This window comes from Gastrolobium bilobum, unplaced genomic scaffold (assembly GCF_033153095.1).
Source record: "Gastrolobium bilobum isolate Gb01-03AN ecotype WA unplaced genomic scaffold, APGP_CSIRO_Gbil_v1 utg46590, whole genome shotgun sequence".
NCBI classification, from domain to species: domain Eukaryota; kingdom Viridiplantae; phylum Streptophyta; class Magnoliopsida; order Fabales; family Fabaceae; genus Gastrolobium; species Gastrolobium bilobum.
In genome coordinates this window covers 62,143-82,684 of record NW_026896313.1, presented here as the reverse complement: position 1 = coordinate 82,684, position 20,542 = coordinate 62,143, and the positions used below count along the sequence as shown (strand labels likewise).

General features: G+C 32.9%; 1 protein-coding gene across 1 annotated transcript; it reads left to right on the top strand.

The window, feature by feature from the left end:
- Nucleotides 1-17,488: 17,488 nt before the first annotated feature.
- LOC133298891 (subtilisin-like protease SBT1.7) lies at nucleotides 17,489-20,091 on the top strand. The gene has a single exon (XM_061498278.1). It carries the CDS (start codon nucleotides 17,556-17,558, stop codon nucleotides 19,905-19,907), a length of 2,352 nt encoding a protein of 783 aa, XP_061354262.1. The 5' UTR covers nucleotides 17,489-17,555; the 3' UTR covers nucleotides 19,908-20,091.
- The last annotated feature ends 451 nt before the right edge of the window (nucleotides 20,092-20,542 follow it).

The window sequence follows — 20,542 nt, the reverse complement described above, 5'->3', positions numbered from 1 at the left end:
ACGACTAAATGAACTCGGCTTCAACCAAGTCTTTTTTTGAACAACATGCTTCAACCAAGTCTTTTTTTGGCCTAATGTAAATTAGGCCCAAATCATGCTATGTCCAATGGCAAACTCCAGGCCTAAGCAAAATACCGATTAATATATTTTCTGTTACAGTTGATTTTTGCTGGAGGGGGTTGTTATTGGGCCGAATACTTCATTGTAATCGACCAAAAGGTTTTAATACTTTTTTTATTTTATTTATGCAACGACCAATAAGTTCGGATCTAATGCCAAACAACAGTATGTTCAAACAATGGGATGTAGGCAGGAAGCCCGTTAAAAGGAACAGTAGGAGAGCTTGATAAGGAGCATAGTTTTTATTTTATTTTCAAATTTTTAACCTCTGTTGATTGGCTCTATATGCCTCCATCACTCAAAAATATCGTATAATACGCAGCAACCCTCAGAGTAAAGATAACTATTTTGAGGTCGCTATGCACTGCGCGTAAATGCATCTCCAAAATACTTTTCTAATTGCATGTGTTTAATTGATACTTGCTGTGAACGCCTAATTTTGTCCCTAATATTTAAAAATGACAAAAAAATAGAAAATATAAGAAAAAAAATTAAGTTGTGAACACCTATTTTTGTCCCGAATTTCTTGAAAAATATATGATAAAAATTATTTAAATTATGATCCCTATTTAAACAATTAAATAAAAAAATGAAAAGATAGAAAATAAAGAAAGAAAGAAAGAAACAAAAGAATGATAGAGGAAGAGTGTCAGCATGCTTAAAGTGACTTTGCTCTCCACGGTCAAAGTAAAAAGAAAAGAGTTTAATGCTGGGAAACAAAATTGAGCCAAGGAGAGGCAAGCATTTGAAACACAAAGAAAGGACCTTGAAGAACAAACATCAAAGAGGATGGGTCAACTGTCTCTCTACACAAAGGAAGGCTAGCATGACTGTTACAAGCAGACCAACCACCAATGGGATGGAGTTCGGAAGAGCATAAAAAAAAGGATAAAGGAAAAAAAGAGGGATATTTAACCATGATCCTCTCCATCGAAAAAGGGGCTCAATTCAACCACTGTGAGTAGCTCTCATCTCTACTTTAAACCACTCTCCAGTTTAAATCGAGGGATCTTTACCTGTGCAAGTGGCACATACCGTTGTGCCTTTCGCAAGGGGATGGGTCACTGCAAACTGTTGTCCGAGATTCACACAAGTTTCAAAGAATAGAGCGATAAATGAATGCTGTGGTGATCTCGTTTGATTGTGGATTCTAAACATATATTCTGGAGGTTAGTTTAAACGTTGGAGAAAGAAGCTTGAACCTTATTGATATTAGTCTATTACTTCTTTTCTTTTCTTTTTTATCTCGACCGTATGTCAATGTGGGTGCATGAGTCTTTATGTATTCTATTTGTTGCATTTGCGATATGGAGACCGTATACTGATATCGATGCATGAGTTTTGCCTTGTGTTTCTTACTATTTTCATAATATGAGGTAGAATCAACTGGTGTCTAATATATTTTTTACTGAAGTTACCGGAAACATCAGATGCTAAAAACATCGTTAAAATAATGAAGTTAAATGATATCACATGCAAGATTCACTTTTGATGAGACACACCTGTGGATGTAGCCATGTTATTTACTAAGGAATATACATATCCACGAATCCACGATGCAGCAATGTTGCCATCTTTCAATATTTCAATGTTTTAATGCAATGTTAACATCCACTTTGTGAAAGGAATATTTTAATGTTTTATAGGTTAGCTAAGCTTCAGCTTTTTCTTGGTCAATATATATACACTCCCGATGCAAATGTTGTCGTACTTTAATGTTTTGATATTTTAGTTTTGCAACGTTGCCATCTACTTTTGATTGTTATGAAAGACAAATATTTTATTACTTTAGCAAACATCATCTTTTGTCTCTGTCCACGCATTACTATCTTTAATTCATTTTTTATATAAAAAAAAAAAATTGATTATTTGAGTACCTTAGCTGGTTCGTTTTTAATTCACAGGCTTTTTCATATTTTGTTCAGTTTATGTTGTTAAATTATTTCATACTTATTATTTAAGTCTTAATCAGGTAGTTGATTTAAGAAATAAGTAAACTGACAAATCACTTATATTTATGGTAAATTGAGGTATTAGCTGATATGTGACATCTTGCTAATCCTGTAATTTTTAAAATCATTTCGACTGCGACAGTCTGATGATTTTTTAAATCGTTTAGTAATAATAAACAAAAAAGATAATAAACAATCATAGTTTCTATTTAAATTTATTTGACGTTGGGTTAATTCAGAAAATAAAGAATAATTATTAGTTAAAAAGGAGTAATTTAACCGTGACGGTTTGTTAACTCCACGTATTTCATTTCGGATCATTTTAACCGTGACGGCTTGATGATCTGAAACAAATCAAATTTATCATATTTTCATATCAATTTAAAACATATAATAATGTTAAAATTACGCCTAAGGGTGATTTAGCCGTGACGGCTTGTTTAATCCTGCGTGTTTGGTTATGGATCATTTTAACCGTGACGGCTTGATGATTCGTAACTCATTAAAATTGTCATATATTGTTTTTTTATAACCTTAAAATCATTTAAAAGGGGTAATTTAGCCGTGACGACTTGTCAACCCTGAGTGTGATCAGAATTATTTTAGCTGTGCCAGCTTGGTAATCCGAAATTTATAAATAAAAAATCAAAAATAATCAACATGCAAACATGTTTTTTAAAGAACGACGTAGCTTTGAATTCCTCACTGTACCGGAGGATACGTCGGAGCGGAACTTTTTCTGTCAAGCTAAAAATAATATTTTAATAATTTAGTTTCCTCACTTCCTGAGTAATTATATTATTTTTAAAAGGGATTAAGCAAATATTTTTAAAAGCTATTAATAATTCGCACAATTAATTCAAGGTAACCGTTTTTAAACGGATGTGTCAGGGGTGCAGTGGGATTAAGTTTTCACCCTTCCCTGCACATAATTAGACTCCCGAACCTTTGATCTATAATTTTAAAGACCAGTTTGCAAATAAAGGTTTTCCAATTTTTCCAATGTAAATAAAATTGGTGGCGACTCCATTGTTTTATTTTCTAAATTTTGGGTCGTTACACTTGCGATTTCGATAAATGTACCGGTCGTACAATAAATATAGTAAAAATGAGTAGGGTTATCTTTTCCACAATGACTGTTTACCAAGCAATAACTTATCTATGCGACTAAAGTTGGATTGATTTTAAAATGGATTTGTTGAGAATATTGATTTAAATTGTAAAAACAGAATTTAAAAAAAAAATTATTTTTAATTTTCAATATTAAGAACCAAGAACAATATTCAAGAATGAAGAGTGCAAAGAAAACAGTTTCACTTTAATTAATAACGAGCGTAGCTAGGGTTTCGACATCCCAACAGTTTCGTAACAATTCTAAGTTTCATGCAATCAACATTTAAGATCAATTATCGACAATACTTTCTAAACTAACTAAACCCCTAATCCCTTGGTGAATTTAATTCTTTACTTTATTCCAAAGCCCTGACCACTAAGATCCTTTTTCTAGAGCAAGCATTAAGATAAAGAATCAATAGTTATAGAATTTATAAGCCTATTCCTAGAACATACAAATCCTAGCAATTAACCAAACAGAATCAAGAAAGCAATATTCCTATTGATATGCAAGATTTTAATGCCCATCCAAGATTGATCAGATCATAAACAAGACCAGAAATTTAAAATAAATTAATTGCATTATTGAAACATGAACATTAATTGCAAGAAAGATTAAACAAGGTTCAGGAACCCATTGGTTCTGTCTCGCCCTAACTACATAAATTACCTAACCGGACATAATCAGGAAACTAAGAAAACAAGATAGAAACTAATAGAAAGCATAAAAAGAACATAAACCTCGTTCTTCACGGCTAAGCTTTGACTGTTCCTCTGCTCCTCATGTCCGAAATGGAGCTTTTCTCTCTCCTAAGTTGATGCCATTCGCCCTCTGTCATCTTCGCTATGTCCCCGCATAATAAACAAAAGCCTTAGCCTCTTCTTTTTAATGAAATAAAATTGGACTTTTTAATTTGGATCAAGCTCGCTGAAACGAGCTCAGCGAAATCTTTTTAACTCCTCGCTTGCTTTGCACACAAGCGAGCTGCAAAGCGAGTGAATGCGAATTGCAAGACGTTCTCATTGGACTTGCTCGCTTGGGCGAATGAGCAGCAAGCATAATTTAATTTTGATTAATTCTCCATTTGTCTTCATCCTTATCCCTTCCAAGTCCAACTACCTTTATCCCTCAATATTTGTAATTGTCATTTTAAATATGAAACAATATGAAAAGAGATAAGAATCAACGAATGATAACAAGTATAAAAACTTTATACTCTTATGTATTTATTAAATTATACTATATTCTTTACCATATTTATCTTTATTTAATATATTTTTGATATTAAAAATATAATGTCTATGACACTCATACATGCACTCAAGCTTTATTGGTTGTCTTCTAATAAGGACGTCCCTAAATAAAGTAATCATTCAACAAGAAACAATTTCTACAATTAGTTCCCAAATTTTGTCTTTTCTCTATTATGGGAACGCGACTTATTAGCAACCCCAGAATTTGAGACTTGAAGATTGTGTATTATATGGATGCTGTATCTTAGTTGCAGAGCATAGGTGTGCCGTGTGCGTATGAACCCTATAAAAATGTATAATTGTCGGTCAGTGATCTAAAAATGTATAATTTCTGCTGGCTAAAGCTAATTCATGAGGTGATAAATTCGTGCTTGTGCATAAAAAATAAAAATAAAATAAAAAAAATCGTGCTTTGAAATTGAAATATGACCGCCCCAATACGAATACGACAGATCCGTATGGATAGAAAAGTCCTTTCCTTGATAAATATGCGCCTTAGCTTAGGGACCACAAAGCGAAAAATCAGATTCCGTTAACCCGAAACTATATGCAGGATCTTTAATATTAGGGAAATAGATTCTCTCCCGTGTACTTTAACATGATCATGTCATGTGAAAGTATTTTAATCATTAATAATTAAATTAACAGTGATAATTGTGTAATTTCTTATCCCTATGTTCTTTTTCTCTCTTCCCTTATCACCATTAACTCACCATGTATGATAATGATTGTCTCATATGACATGGTCATGTTAATTAACACACGAGAAGATCCACTCCCTAATATTAACATTTTTTTTTTGTTCATCGTGGTTGCTGATTCTTTCAATATTTTGTCTAGCAACTTCACTTGTATGTCATGATTGAAACTGATCATTTGTTTTATTGGCCATTGTAGAAATATAGAACTAGTAGGATTCAGTAGGGAAGGATGGTCCAACATTTAATATACACTATTTTCACTCATGAATGACTGTTTCTGGCATAATGCTGACATCCAAAAGCTCCAGCATGACAAAAAGATTACAAACTCTAGCAACGTTCAATCACACGTTTTGATTCCAAACAAAAAATTTGTTGCGCATTTATTTTGGATGTCTAAATAAAGAGGAGATATTTTTACTAAAAAAAAATCTATTACTGACCCACTATTTCCATAATTACCGGTGGATCAAAGAGAAAATGCTCAAAAGTTTTTGAAAATAGAAAAAAATGTTAATCCAATGATGATTATGAAGATAATGAGTTGATAATGGATTTTTTTGAAAATAAGAATATCTCCCTCCTAAATAAAATGTCTGTGATTGATATCTGGTTTATGAGACTTTCTTTGAGACTCGAGCATATATTTGGTAATACATGATTAATTCTTCTTTATTAAAAGGGATTAATATTGCTTATGTTATAGGAGATAATTTTATCTCTTATACACATAAAAGTACGTTGGGTCAATTTTTTTCTCTTTTCATTTCATATAGTACCACATACTTTTATGTATATATGAGATAAAATTACCTCCTATAATATGAGAAATAATAATTTCTTATTAAAAAAATAGAAAAAATAAAACTTAAGTGACAATAATCATAAAAGGGTAGGTAAAAAATTGTATAAAGTCAATTCCATTATTTTTTTCAAATTTAATAAAAGATGTATCAAATCTTCAATACTATAGAAGTATCGAAGATATTTTTGTAACTCAGGTATATTGTTGTCAAAAATTAGTGTAAAAATATAAAAACTTACGTTTTTACGTTTTTACTAAGTGGTTCGTGTTAAAATTCAAGTAAAAACGGTCCTTGGTAAAAACTGGTAGAAACGCTGCGTAAAAACGATAAAAACTTACGTTTTTACCGTTTTAACTGTTTTTACTTAAAACTAAAAGTTTAATAAAAAAAGAAAGATTTACAAAAAAATAAAATAAAAAATACCTAATTTTCATTTTTCCCAAATCATATTCACAGTATCTTCATACATTTTTGTTTGGATTTTTGTTAAATTGTCTTATAAAGCTGCAATTCTATTATAAGTTATACTATAAGAATCGTTTTGTGTTTTTGGATCATTGTGTGCATTGAAAGAAGTGGAATTATATCCTGATGAGCGATGATCCAAAATCTGCAGAGTGTATAAAGCAATTAGAGCAGATTGGTTATCCATTATTTGTTAATTATCACTGTTTATAATTTTGATACTTGGTTATGAAAAATAATTTTTCTTTTTAGATAGATAAGTGGCTCAACACACATGTTCATTATGTGATATTTTTTTTACTTGCATATATATAATTTTGTATCTTGACCTTAAGTGGTAGAAAGTAGAAATTTTACGTTTCATGTCGTTTCTACGTTTTACGTTTCTACCACCCATTTCTGTTTCTACGTAGAAACTCGAGTTTGACAACATTGCTCGGGTATATATTAAAGAAGTAAATAAAATTATGATATAAATAAAATAAAAAATTTAATATTTTTTGTTTTTTTGAAAATATTCCAATCGGTTTATTGCTTCGCAACTACTCCAATTCGGGACGGGTCCAGAATTAAGGCTTTAAATTCCTCCCAAAGGTGGTACTGGAGAGATTTGAACACATGCTCTTACCTCTACCTGCTTAGCTCCCACGCGCCAATTGAGCTACTATCATTTGGTAATATCTAATATTTTAATATTAAGTATTAAATACTTTCCGCCATTATTATGATGATTTATTTAATGAAGGACAATAAATACTTATTAAGCTAAGGGCATGTTTGGTGCATAGTATAGGATAAGACCTGATAGTATAAGATCTGGTAGTATAAGACCTGATTGTATAAGACCTAGTTGAATTTTAATACTATCCAGCATTATGCACAATATTGTATAAAATAATATATTGTATAAGATAATATCATCTAGTATTTGGTAATGCATTGTATAATACTATATATGATAAAAATAAATATTTTTAATAAAAATACCCTTTAATAAAGAATTTATATAATTCTTCAAAAAATGTCATATGATATTAATTTTTATAAAAATTTATTGATCAGTGTGCCCAAAATATAAATTAATTTTTATTTTAAGAAAAATATTTAATATTTTAAAAATTAATATATTGATCAGTGTGCCCAAAATATAAATTAATTTTTATTTTAAGAAAAATATTTAATACTTTAAAAATTAATATATTGAAAAATTAATTTTTATTTTAACAGATTAATATTAAAATAATATATTAATTTTTGAGAATTACATTGATCAATGATGTTAATACATCAATATCTTATCAGGCCTTATCCCTCACCCTTAGGCCGGATTAAGTTATACATCGTTTTGATGTATTAAGGAATTATGTTGTATAAGCTTATTCTATACGATGATCACACCAAACAACTGAAAATGTCATAACGTATAGTATAAATTTATACTATCATGCCTTATACGTCACACCAAACAGATCCTAAGATACCATCATCATTATTATTGGAAGATAAAAGTGGTGTTTTTTGTTTGTTTGTTGGAGGGGGTTGTTTCGTATAAGATGCCTTTTAAATCTGTCACAAAATTCCCAAATATTTAGACATGAGATTTAACAATTTTTATGAATTATCAAAAATGTTTTCCCATTGATTTTTATTTTGTATAAATATCTTTCATTCTTAGAAAGTTAATGGATTCCGTGGTTAAGCCAATATTAATATTCAAAATTCTCCGCACACAAAAAATTATGAAAATAGGGATAGGTTATTCTGTCTACCATTTTTTCTGCCTACCACTCTAAAATACCGTTAGATCAGAATCTTAACTAATCTTTATCTTTCTCTCTCCTCTTGAGATTCTGATCTAACAATATTTTAGAGGGAAAGATAAAGATAAGCAAAAAAAATAATAGCTAGAATAACCTATCCCATAAAAATATACTATTTGAATGAATAGTTTTAGTATTTTAGCGAGATTATAATCGCTCCAGAAGAGTTTGAGGATATTTAAGTAACAATAAAAATAAATAAAAAATCCTTCATCCTTACTAATTTTACCAAATAAAACTAATTTTTTCATTTCACGAACAAAATTTTTATAACAAGTTACTTATATTTTAATTAATTCTTTTTCGTTAGTATTTATGACTTAAAATTATCAATCAACTATATAATATCAAGTTATTAAAATTTATAAACTAATGATATACTATACTTATTTTATTTATAAAGAAAGAGTAGGTTTCGAAATTTAAAGTTAAATATCAGAAATTATTGAGCCTAATTAAATAACGATGTTATGTTTAGGCATATATGATGAGATATTTATCAATTTGGATAATTAATGCCTATATATATATCTTATATTTAAACATCTTAAATATGGATGAGACTATTGATCGATACTCCCTATTTCTCTATTCATATTCCCTTTTATTGTTTGAATTTCAATAGTCTAAAATTACTTTCGTTAATTTATCTATTTAATAATATAAAATTGTTAAGGATAAATAATCAAATATAAATGATAAAATATTTAATTTATTGTAGAGATAAATTAATAAACGTCATTTTAGGTAATGAACAATTTAAGTAATTAAGAAAAAATATAAATGAACAAATAAAAGTTTCAATAACCCCATTTCTTAATTTTATTCATAGCTTAGTTGATCAATTATCGGATTAATTCAATTAAAGTGCTATCATATTTATATAAGTAATTGTTCTCTCAAGATTATTTTTTCTATTATCATTTTTAGATGGCTTCAATTCGAAATATCTGATTAAGAAAAATAAATTTCTTACCACTTATATAAATCAATCATTATTGATCTTGAATATTTGAATATAAAAAAATGTAGATGTATTAAATTTCTAAGCAAAATGTAACATTAATGAGTGGTAGCTCCATTCTGGCAATTGTCACAATAATGCACAACAAAAGTTTACAAGCACTCTGGGGAGGGGCATAAGTACCGTAATCGTTGGACTCACACTCGAACTCTGTATTAGTCCCATAGGCGGCTCAAAGAGTTGAACCCGTGGGATACCAGAGGATTCTGATTCGCCTCAAAAAAGTAATTAGATAAATTTCCAAAAAAAAAAAGTTTACAAGCACTTGGAGAAGCTCTTCTAAAGGGGTGTTTGGTATGAAATCATGGGAAAGTGGGGTGGAGAATATTTATTTACCATGTTTGGTATGGGTATTGTGAACAAGATGCCATCAAATTCTTTTCCCCAGTATTTTTCTTTTCAACTACACAAAGGCAAAATATTATCCCACTTAATATTTGGTATTTTTTTTTGCGTTGGTCTTGGATTTTGAATGTAATATATTGAGTCAAAAATACCCTTGTAATATATGACATCATGTGTAAAGAGATTGCCCATGGTCTTTGATATTTTGGTAATTTCAATTCACATTCCCATCAATATTTTACTATCAACAAAACATAGCATCAGTAAAATAACCCAACTTTCCCGGTAAAATTTTAGGCAACCAAACACTTTTTCATGTAACGCCTGGCAACTTGCAAGGATCAGCGACTGTCCCCACACACTAACGCAAGACTTTTCAGCGTGCTTTATTCTCACTCGCCCACTTCTCAGGAAAATTTCCCAGGAGGTCACCCATCCCAGAATTGCCCCAAGTCAAGCACGCTTAACTGTGGAGTTCTTCCAATCCGGGCTACCGAAAAGCAGATGCATCTAGTTAGTATAGGTAGTACCAATTAATTCTTATAAGATATTCTCAACTGTACCATGCCCTTTCGCACCGGCGATCACTCCCCGCCCTCGTCAGCGCCCGAGATGTTGCATGCCCACCAGCTTCCGCCTGGTTCGTCCTTGAACCACACCGTACTGGAAGATAGGCCCTGCTCTGATACCACTTGTAACGCCTGGCAACTTGCAAGGATCAACGACTGTCCCCACACACTAACACAAGACTTTTCAGCGTGCTTTGTCCTCACTCGCACACTTCTCGGGAAAACTTCCCAGGAGGTCACCCATCCCAGAATTTCCCCAAGTCAAGCACGCTTAACTGTGAAGTTCTTCCGATCCGGGCTACCGAAAAACAGATGCATCTTTTTAGCATAGGTAGTACCAATTAATTCTTATAAGCTATTCCTAACTGTACCATCTCATACCAGCACAGTCTCTGGAATCCCTCTCTTTCGGGTGTTGATTCGATTCATTCATGTACCCCCGTCGCTGGAAGCCTGCCAGGAGCTGCTCCTTGTCCATGCCCTTTTGCATCGGCGATCACTCCCCGCCCTCGTCAGCGCCCCAGATGTTACATGCCCACCAGCTTCCGCCTGATTCGTCCTCGAACCACACCGTACTGGAAGAGAGGCCCTGCTCTGATACCACTTGTAATGCCTGGCAACTTGCAAGGATCAACGACTGTCCCTACACACTAACACAAGACTTTTCAGCGTGCTTTGTCCTCACTCGCACACTTCTCGGAAAAACTTCTGAGGAGGTCACCCATCCCAGAATTGCCCCAAGTCAAGCACGCTTAATTGTGAAGTTCTTCCGATCCGGGCTACCGAAAAACAAATGCATCTTGTTAGTATAGGTAGTACCAATTAATTCTTATAAGTTATTCCCAACTGTACCATCTCATACCAGCACAGTCTCTGGAATCCCTCTCTTTCGGGTGTTGATTCGATTCATTCATGTACCCCCATTGCTGGAAACCTGCCAGGAGCCGCTCCTTGTCCATGCCCTTTCGCACCGGCGATCACTCCCCGCCCTCGTCAGCGCCCGAGATGTTACATTTCATAACTTAGCCGGAATAAATAATTTCCTACCAAATCCCCAACAATCTTTTTTTCTCGGTAAACAAAATATCTCTCATACCAAACGCCCCCAGAGAAAAATAAAAATGAAGCTGTTGATTTAAATGAGATAAAAAAATTCATTTTAAGAAAAGAGAAGTACCGGTACTCATGTAATACTAAAAAAAAATCTTATCTAAATATGTGTTTATAGTTTGATTGAATTTCATTTTTTATATTGTATCAAAGTTTCAGAGATCATAAAGTCACGAGTTTGATTTTAACCGCCTCCCACTTTTAAGTGAAATTAAATAAGCATAAAATAAAATTAAAAAAAATTGGATCTGAGTAATATTCACGCTTCAAGCTCAAAGGGGCTCTTGCATGAAGGGGTGTATTATTCTCTAACACACTCCCTTACATAAGAGCCATTTGAGCTTTAAGATGTTGGATGAAGACATTTTTAACGATTTATATTATTATTTACTAATGTATGATTTGCAGGGAAAGATTTATGATTTTTTTTTAATTTGAATGTCTTGTAAAAAAAAATAAGAGAGAGAATGAGAAATCTTTCACAACTTCATGTTAAACATTTTCCAGAGTTTAGGGTTGTAAACTTGAGTTAGTAAACTGTGTTTATATTGAATTGAGATTTCATGCGAATATAAATATATTCATAAATAGAAAAAATATGTATCATTTTGAAGGATGTAAAATTATGTCTTTTAAGTGAGAGTTATGCGAAAAGAGAGTGAATAAAAAAAAGTGTAGATTCTATTTCTTTGTGAGAGTGAAATGACACAAATTGTATCATTTAAAAGATAAAATTTTGTCCATTCATAAATAAAGATTTATGTCTAAGACTTTCAATATGAATACCACATGCTCATTTTATCAATTGATATGATACAACACTAATAACTTATTAATCTTAAAACATCTATATTATTAAACGAGTTAATATGACACGAATATTTTATCAAACTTTAAAATACTGCTAATTATAATTATTATTGGGTATATTTTTTCGCCTGCCAATTGTGCTACAAAAAATAAATTTATTTTCAATAACTCCAAAATTATATCATTTTGATGATTGTGTGAATTAATGAATAGTATTTTAGTAAAATTGATATAACAAAGAAACAAATAAATTTTTTAAAATATCATTTATTAATTTTCTCAATTTTCAAAACGACGTGATTTTGAAGTTCTCATAAATAACTTTATCTCTTGTGATAAGAAAAAAAAATTTATTATTATTATTATGGGTTAATTATTTTTTTTGTTAAAAAGGAATTAGTGATTAGATCTAGAAAACAAGAAAGTTATTTACAATAAAAACATGCAAATTTTTATCCTTTTTATAAGGGATATCCCGGGAGCACCCAAAATTTGTTGCTTTAGATAAGAGGGCCAGCGAAACTGAGTGGTTCTTCCACTTTAAACTTTTGGGGACCACAACTAGCAAGTCAGTGGGTTTGTTGGAAGAAATGACATTAACTTAATTAGCATTATCTTAACTTTGACTTGTTATTTATCCTTTCCCATGTGAAATAGACAAGGCAGAGTACCCTTTTCTAAGGGAGAGTATCAGAGTACCCATTTTCTACATGCCAGATCCTTTATTGTCAAAAAAGCAAGAGATCACTGTCATTTAATTTCTCTTTGATTGGAGAATACGCTTAAATTTCTCTGTTTAGAAGGACAGGATGATAAAGATGTATCTATACACTTAAGTCTAGTAGGCCACTAAGAAAGTGGCAACTGAGTAGAAAAGGGAATAAACTTTAATGAATTTATTTATGAAAAATATTACTCTTATTTCACATAAGAGAACTTCTCTTATTTTGATTTTGGTATCTCATCTTTTTTTCTTTTTTTTCTTTTTTTCTTTTTTCTCATAATAGCCGGATTCACTCATTTTTTCTCTATAACATAAAATAATTATCTTATGTAAAAGAAGACTAATAAAATCCTTCATTTATTATTAAAACATTGCTGTCTATCATATATTCTCCTTCAGATTTTCTCATTTTTTAAATCAAGTAACTTACTTTTTCTCTTCTTTAATCAGCTAGCATTTGTAGCCAACGGATGGAAATTTGAACCTTGCTTCTCATTTTTAGTGGAAAGCCAAAGTCATCACACATATTGTAATATAAAAACTTATGTTTTTCACATTTTTACCAAAATGATATGTATTAAAATGTAAATAAAAGTTCTTCTCGATAAAAATTGATAAAAAATTTGTATAAAAATAATAAAAACGCAAGTTTTTACGTTTTTATATAAACAAAAAAACTGAACCGGATCAACTTTTAACTCATAACCTGGTCTTAATTTTATTTTTATTTTAAAAATAAAATAAAAAACCCTATTTCTATTTTCCTCAAATCAAATGCACAGTATCTTCTTCTGGTTATCTGAAGAAAAAAAAAATCCTCACACGAGGTCGCTATATTTTCATTTATGAGTTGTTAAACCATATTCTTTTGATGTTTTGGAATGAGGTTATAGGAGTTGTTAAACTCTTTTTGTGTTTTTGCACTTATGTCTTATATAATTATGTGACTTAATTATATCTTTTAAATATGAAGTTGTTTATTGATTTTTGAGTAGTGATTTATATGATATATTTTTTTACATGCATATATATAATTTTGTATCTTGACCTTAAGTAGTAGAAACTTCACGTTTCGTGTCGTTTCTATGATTTATGTTTCTACCATTTCCTTTCATTTCTGCATAGAAACTCAATCTTGACAATATTATTCACACGAACTATAGCTCAAGTAGTTAAAATAATTTTTTTATTTAGAATTTTTTAAATACTATGAAAGCATAATTTTTTTCAGATCTATATCATTAATTTATACAGAAATATTACAAACATATATTCTTTTAAATATTTTTTTTTTGTATAAAGTTTAAATATTTTTATTATATTATTTATTATGGGATACGTTTTATATTCTTCTATAGTTAAATTTTTTAAAATAACTATATTAAATAATTCAATATTTTTAAAAAAATTAAAGTGGTGTTTTAATAAAATTCCTTTTAACGTATATCAACTTGATTAAGCGCACCATCATCCATCATCTCCTATTTTTTTTTCTTTTGGTATCCTTCATCATCTCCTAATTTATTCACACTTACAATTGGAATAATACACAGATTATAAACAAAAAAAATCTGAATGTCTCCCACTTTCCAGACACGAAACCTTTTTTTTCAAAGAACATGAAGTATGACATGTAAAGTATATTAGGGAATAAAGGAATTCCATTGAACTATGATATATGAGTTTAAAATTTTCAAATGTTTTAAGAGATAAAATTATTTCCTCTATACAGATAAAAATGTGAGAATTATGGGAGACTATATGTTAAGAAGAGAGAGAGAAAAAATTAGGTCTCATATATTTTTATATATTTATAAAGGGGCAAGTTATATTTACAAATTTTTTTGTTTACAAACTACATTAAGTACGACCGGTCATACTTTAATCATGCAGTGTACGACCGGTCGTACTTAGTGTAATTTGCAAAAAACAATTTGTAAACGGATCCTATCCCATTTATAAAAGATAATTTTGTTTACCTAATTTTTTTTTTTTTATCTTTACAATATAAGAAACTTAAAAATCATGATATGTATTATGCATCGTAAAAGATGTATGGCGAATCACCATATCTACGTTCGGGAGGCGAGTCAGAAATTTAGGCTGAGGCGTTATACTTTTTTTTTTTTTTTTGGAGTTATCCAACCCTAATTATTTCTTTGAGACGAGTTGGCTCCCTCCGGTATTCCCACGAGCTTCGACTCTTTGAGCCGGCTATGAGACTAATCCGGAGTGCGGGGGAACAGTGATGGCTAAAAGTTTTTTAATTAATATTTAGAAATAAAAGTAAAAGAGAAAGTAAAATTTGTTATAGAAAATGTGTTGTTAAAAATGTTATATATACATCCCACTTCATGACGTGATTTCTTAATTCTTAATTAAAATGTTATTAATATGTTCGTCCCACTTCATGATTTTTCTTTCATTTTGTATATATAAATCTTATATAATAATAAAAATTGTATATTTTGCACAAAACTTTTTAATAACTAAAAGAGTATGTATTTAATTATTTTATAGAAAAATATATGAAAAAAATTACAAAGTTAGAGGAACCATAGAATACCTATATTCACTTTACTTTGCCTCTGTACACATGATAGTTCTTTAGATAGATAAATGATCTCCAATTGATTGGTCTCCATCTCAATGCACGAACACATTGAATTAAGAAATGTTAACAACACATTTTTAATATTTTTTATGGGGATGGTTATACTTACCACCAAGTAAGTTTACCACCCTTACAACCAATCTCCTGACCGTTAGATTAGAATTGAATCTAACGGCCCATAATTATCTCTTATAATTCTAATTTTTTTCTCTCATCCCTCCCTAGGTTTGGAAACTGCGCCTCTCCAAAATTCATCTCTTCATTGTTACAGTTTCTATCAAAATTCAAGGTTTGTCCCAGTTTGTTTCATGAATCCGTTTCTGATGATGGTGGGAGGATATTATGAAATCGCTTTTTTATTATTTGCCATCGATGATCTTCCCATGATTATGGTTGAATTGTTTATAATAAAAAAGTTGCGAATTAGATTTTTTAAGGAATTCACAACTTTTTATTAAGGAGCAATTCCCATCGCTTTTTAAGGAATCAGATTACAATGAATTCCCATCGCTTTTTATTAAAGAATGATTTTTTAATAACGAATAAATTAGTATAAAATAATGGAAGAATTCCCATTCAGCGTATACATAGCAATTCGTAGCATGCATCCATGGCTGTATACGGTGTTTCAAATTCAAACAGAATAAACCACAAAGCATCATAAAGATTGTGACCAATTTAGTTTACAATCGAAATCAATCGGAGGAAAAACATGAAATGAAAAAATGAGGATGATAAAGAGAGGATGAGAGAGTTGATTCCCAAATCTAGAGAGAAAGGTGTGCAGATCTCAAACCTAGAGAGAGACAGAGAGAGAATGGAAGAAAAAAAAATTAAGATTATAAGGGATGGTTATGGACTGTTAGATTCAATTCTAATCTAACGGTCGGGAGATTGGTTGTAAGGGTGGTAAACTTACCTGGTGGTAAGTATAACCGTCCCCATTTTTTATTACTACATAAAATTTTATATTAGTCTTAGCAAATAACAGGATCCTACTTTCTATTAGTGGGACTCATAAATTTTTTGGGAAATAATTTTCTTATGTTGTAGGAAAATGCTTATCTTATGTTGTAGAAACAAGATTACAAGTGGGACCCATAGGTAAGAGGAGAGAGAGAAAAAAAGAAATGGGACCCACCTAGCTTTTGTGTGTGTAGGAAATGTAGTTATCTTATGTAAAAGTAGATAAATATAACCCAAATTTTTTTACCTTAAAATAAAAATATCAAAATATTTTAGCATTTCTCCCCCAAATTTGTAGAAGATATGGCAAGTGGAATGCCTACAATCCAAGATTCAATCACACAATCAACTATCTCTGAAGTAGAGTATCCATAAACCGAAGAAATAAAGAAATAAAATCATCTTTTTTCTCTTAATAAACAAGAGGCTGCAAATAACCTTTTCTAGATGCCCTCAACACTCAAAAATATTAAAAAAAGTTATCTTCTTTTTCTTTTTAAATCTGGGATAAGATTTATTTATTATTTCATGAACAACACAATTTCATGTCCTATTGTCATTAATGGTATCTCTTAGGGGTGGCAAAACAGGTCATAACCCGGGACTTGACATGCCAAAATGCGTGTCATGTCAACCCCTGAGTTCAAACGAGTTGTGTACGGATTCGAATTTTTGATACGAAATAATATCATGCCGTGTCAAAGGTTGACTTACGCGACCAGCATATCAACTCGTATTGGAGATATTTTTAGTAATTCACATTATAAAGTCCTATTCGAGTCGTGTCGTATCAACCCGTATCGTGTCTACTCGCAAGTATGCATGTCAATTTCAGATATTTTTGATATTTTTTTAAAAAATAAATTCTCAATTTTTTCATGTCGTGTCGACCCGTGACCTACGACAGGTCGTGTCCGGATTAAAGTTTTTGACCTATTAATGAAAACTTGTCATCATGTCATGCGACTCACTTTTGCCACCCCTAACTTTATCACCTAAAGAATTATTAAACAAACCCTCAAATAGAAACATGTGTTAGCAGTAAAAGAATCACTGCCTATCTCCGCGGACTCGAGTTCCAAATCAACAATAAATACCAGCTATCCCTGCATTTCTGCAGCAAAGTCAAAAGAAGCCAGAGACTAAATTGGCTAAGACTCTTATGCTGGAAAGAGAGCACGGTGACAAGATGAATATGCTGATTTTCAAGTGTCTTCAGATTGCTTTGCTGCTAGTTTTCTCTGGCAGATACACCATAGCAGAAAAGAAAACACAGCAATCTAAGTGGACATACATAATTCACATGGACAAGTTCAATATGCCGGCAAGTTTCAACGATCATCTCCACTGGTATGATTCATCCCTAAAATCAGTATCAGAATCTGCAGAGATGCTGTACACCTACGAACATGTAGCTCATGGCTTCTCCACAAGGCTAACTAACCAAGAAGCAGAGTTACTCGCAAAGCAACCGGGAATTCTGTCGGTTATCCCTGAAGTTAGGTATGAGCTTCATACAACTCGAACACCAGAGTTCCTCGGCTTGGAAAACACCACCACCACCACCACTCCTCTTTCGCTTGCCTCTGGAAAACAGAGCGAGGTGGTTGTTGGACTACTAGACACTGGTGTATGGCCTGAACTAAAAAGCTTCGATGACACGGGACTTGGTCCAGTACCCAGTAGCTGGAAAGGCGTGTGTGAGACAGGTAAAAACTTCAACTCATCAAACTGTAACAGGAAGCTTGTTGGTGCAAGGTTTTTCCCCAAAGGCTACGAGGCAGCTTTTGGACCCATTGATGAAAAGGAAGAATCAAGGTCACCAAGGGATGATGATGGCCACGGAAGTCACACATCAACTACAGCTGCAGGTTCTGCAGTTGCAAGAGCTAGCCTCTTTGGTTATGCTTCTGGGACAGCAAGAGGCATGGCCACACAAGCCCGAGTGGCCACTTACAAAGTATGTTGGCTTGGTGGGTGCTTTACATCAGACATCGTTGCTGGAATTGACAAGGCCATCGCAGATGGTGTCAACATCCTTTCCATGTCTATTGGGGGAGGTTTACAGGACTACTACAAAGACATTGTTTCTATTGGAACATTTGCAGCCACAGCACATGGAATACTAGTATCTATTTCAGCAGGAAATGGTGGGCCTAGTGTAGGAACTTTGTCTAATGTGGCGCCATGGACAATCACTGTGGGTGCTGGAACTATAGACCGTAATTTCCCTGCCTATATCACCCTTGGAAATGGGAAGAGATACACGGGTGCATCTCTTTACAATGGCAAACTACCATCTGATTCTCCACTACCACTTGTTTATGCTGGTAATGTTAGCAAAGAATCCGACGGAAATCTGTGTACCACAGGTAGTTTGATTCCTGAAAAAGTTAAAGGAAAAATCGTGATATGTGATCGAGGAAGCAGTGGTAGAGTGGCAAAGGGTTCGGTGGTCAAGAGTGCTGGAGGCGTTGGGATGATTTTAGCAAACAATGAATACTACGGGGAAGAGCTATTTGCTGACCCCTATCTCCTCCCTGCAGCAGCTTTGGGCCAGAATGCCGGCGATGAAGTAAAGAAGTATGTTTTCTCTGCTCACAATCCCACGGCTAAATTTGCATTCGGTGGCACCCAGTTAGGGTTACAACCGTCCCCAGTTGTGGCAGCTTTCAGCGCAAGAGGACCAAATGTGCTGACGCCAAAAATACTCAAGCCAGACCTGATAGCTCCAGGAGTCAACATCCTAGCTGGGTGGAGTGGTGCAGTTGGACCAACTGGCTTGGACGTTGACAAAAGGCATGTGAGCTTCAATATCATCTCTGGAACATCCATGTCATGCCCCCATGTCAGTGGTTTAGCTGCACTCCTTAAGGGAGCTCACCCAGAATGGAGCCCTGCAGCTATAAGGTCTGCCTTTATGACTACAGCCTACAGAACCTACAAAAATGGGCAACCCATACAAGATATTGCCACTGGGGTACAAGCTACACCGCTTGATTATGGTGCTGGACACGTGGATCCAGTAGCTGCTCTTGATCCCGGTCTTGTGTATGATGCTACTGTGGATGACTACTTGAGCTTCTTCTGTGCCTTGAACTACACTTCGTCTCAAATAAAGCTTGCTACAAGAAGACAGTTTACCTGCAACAAAAGGATTAAGTACAGAGTGGAAGATCTCAATTACCCATCTTTTGCTGTTCCTTTTGATGCAGATGATTCAGGCATACGGGGTGGTTCTCAGAAACCAAGCACTGTCCAGTATAAAAGGATTTTATCTAACGTGGGCACCCCCTCAACATATACAGTTTCAGTGTTATCGATGTCTCCCTCAGTGAAGATTGTAGTTGAACCACAAACACTAAGTTTCGGGAAACTGTACGAAAAGAAGAGCTACACGGTTACATTCACGTCTTCTTCTTCAATGCCTTTTGGCACAAACACCTTTGCTCATCTGGAATGGTCGGATGGGAAACATAAGGTCACTAGTCCCATTGCTTTCAGCTGGAATTGACTCTGATATTTGAAGGCCCTTACTCTGAATTACCTGCTGCAAACATTGGTCTGAGTACAAAAAATAATTGTATCTCTTTGCTGTGTTGTTTTGGCCCAGCGAAGAAGCCTAACAGAGCCGGTCATGTGTCTTTTTGCTCTTCTTTGGACATTGATAAAGAATAATTGTACAGAAAAAACAGGCTAATGGCACATCTTAATAATGGCATTGAATGGTAATTCATATTTACCCATCTTTGCGCTTGTTGGCTTACGTGACGGGTGAATTTATCAAATGATTGATTCATTGCACGCATCCGAATAGCATTTCGCCAACACGTTTAAATTTTTTTCTTGTCAATTACCAAGTAGTTAGCACTGATAAGGAAGAAAAATATGAAGCATTTGGCAAAAACTGAAGGCATATCGTTGAGTAACAGCTACACATCAGAATTGAAGTGATCCACAGCCTACATTAAATTTATAGGTTGTTCGTGCCCGATCCTCTGATCACCTCGGTGGACCAACCTGGTAGGATTAAACGTATCCCTGCTTTCTCTGTAATAAGGTCAATGGTTACTTGGTTAGCCATAAACTCATGCACCTGAAAACATGGGACAATGCCTCTGACGGATAAATACGGGATTGTCCCTGCCA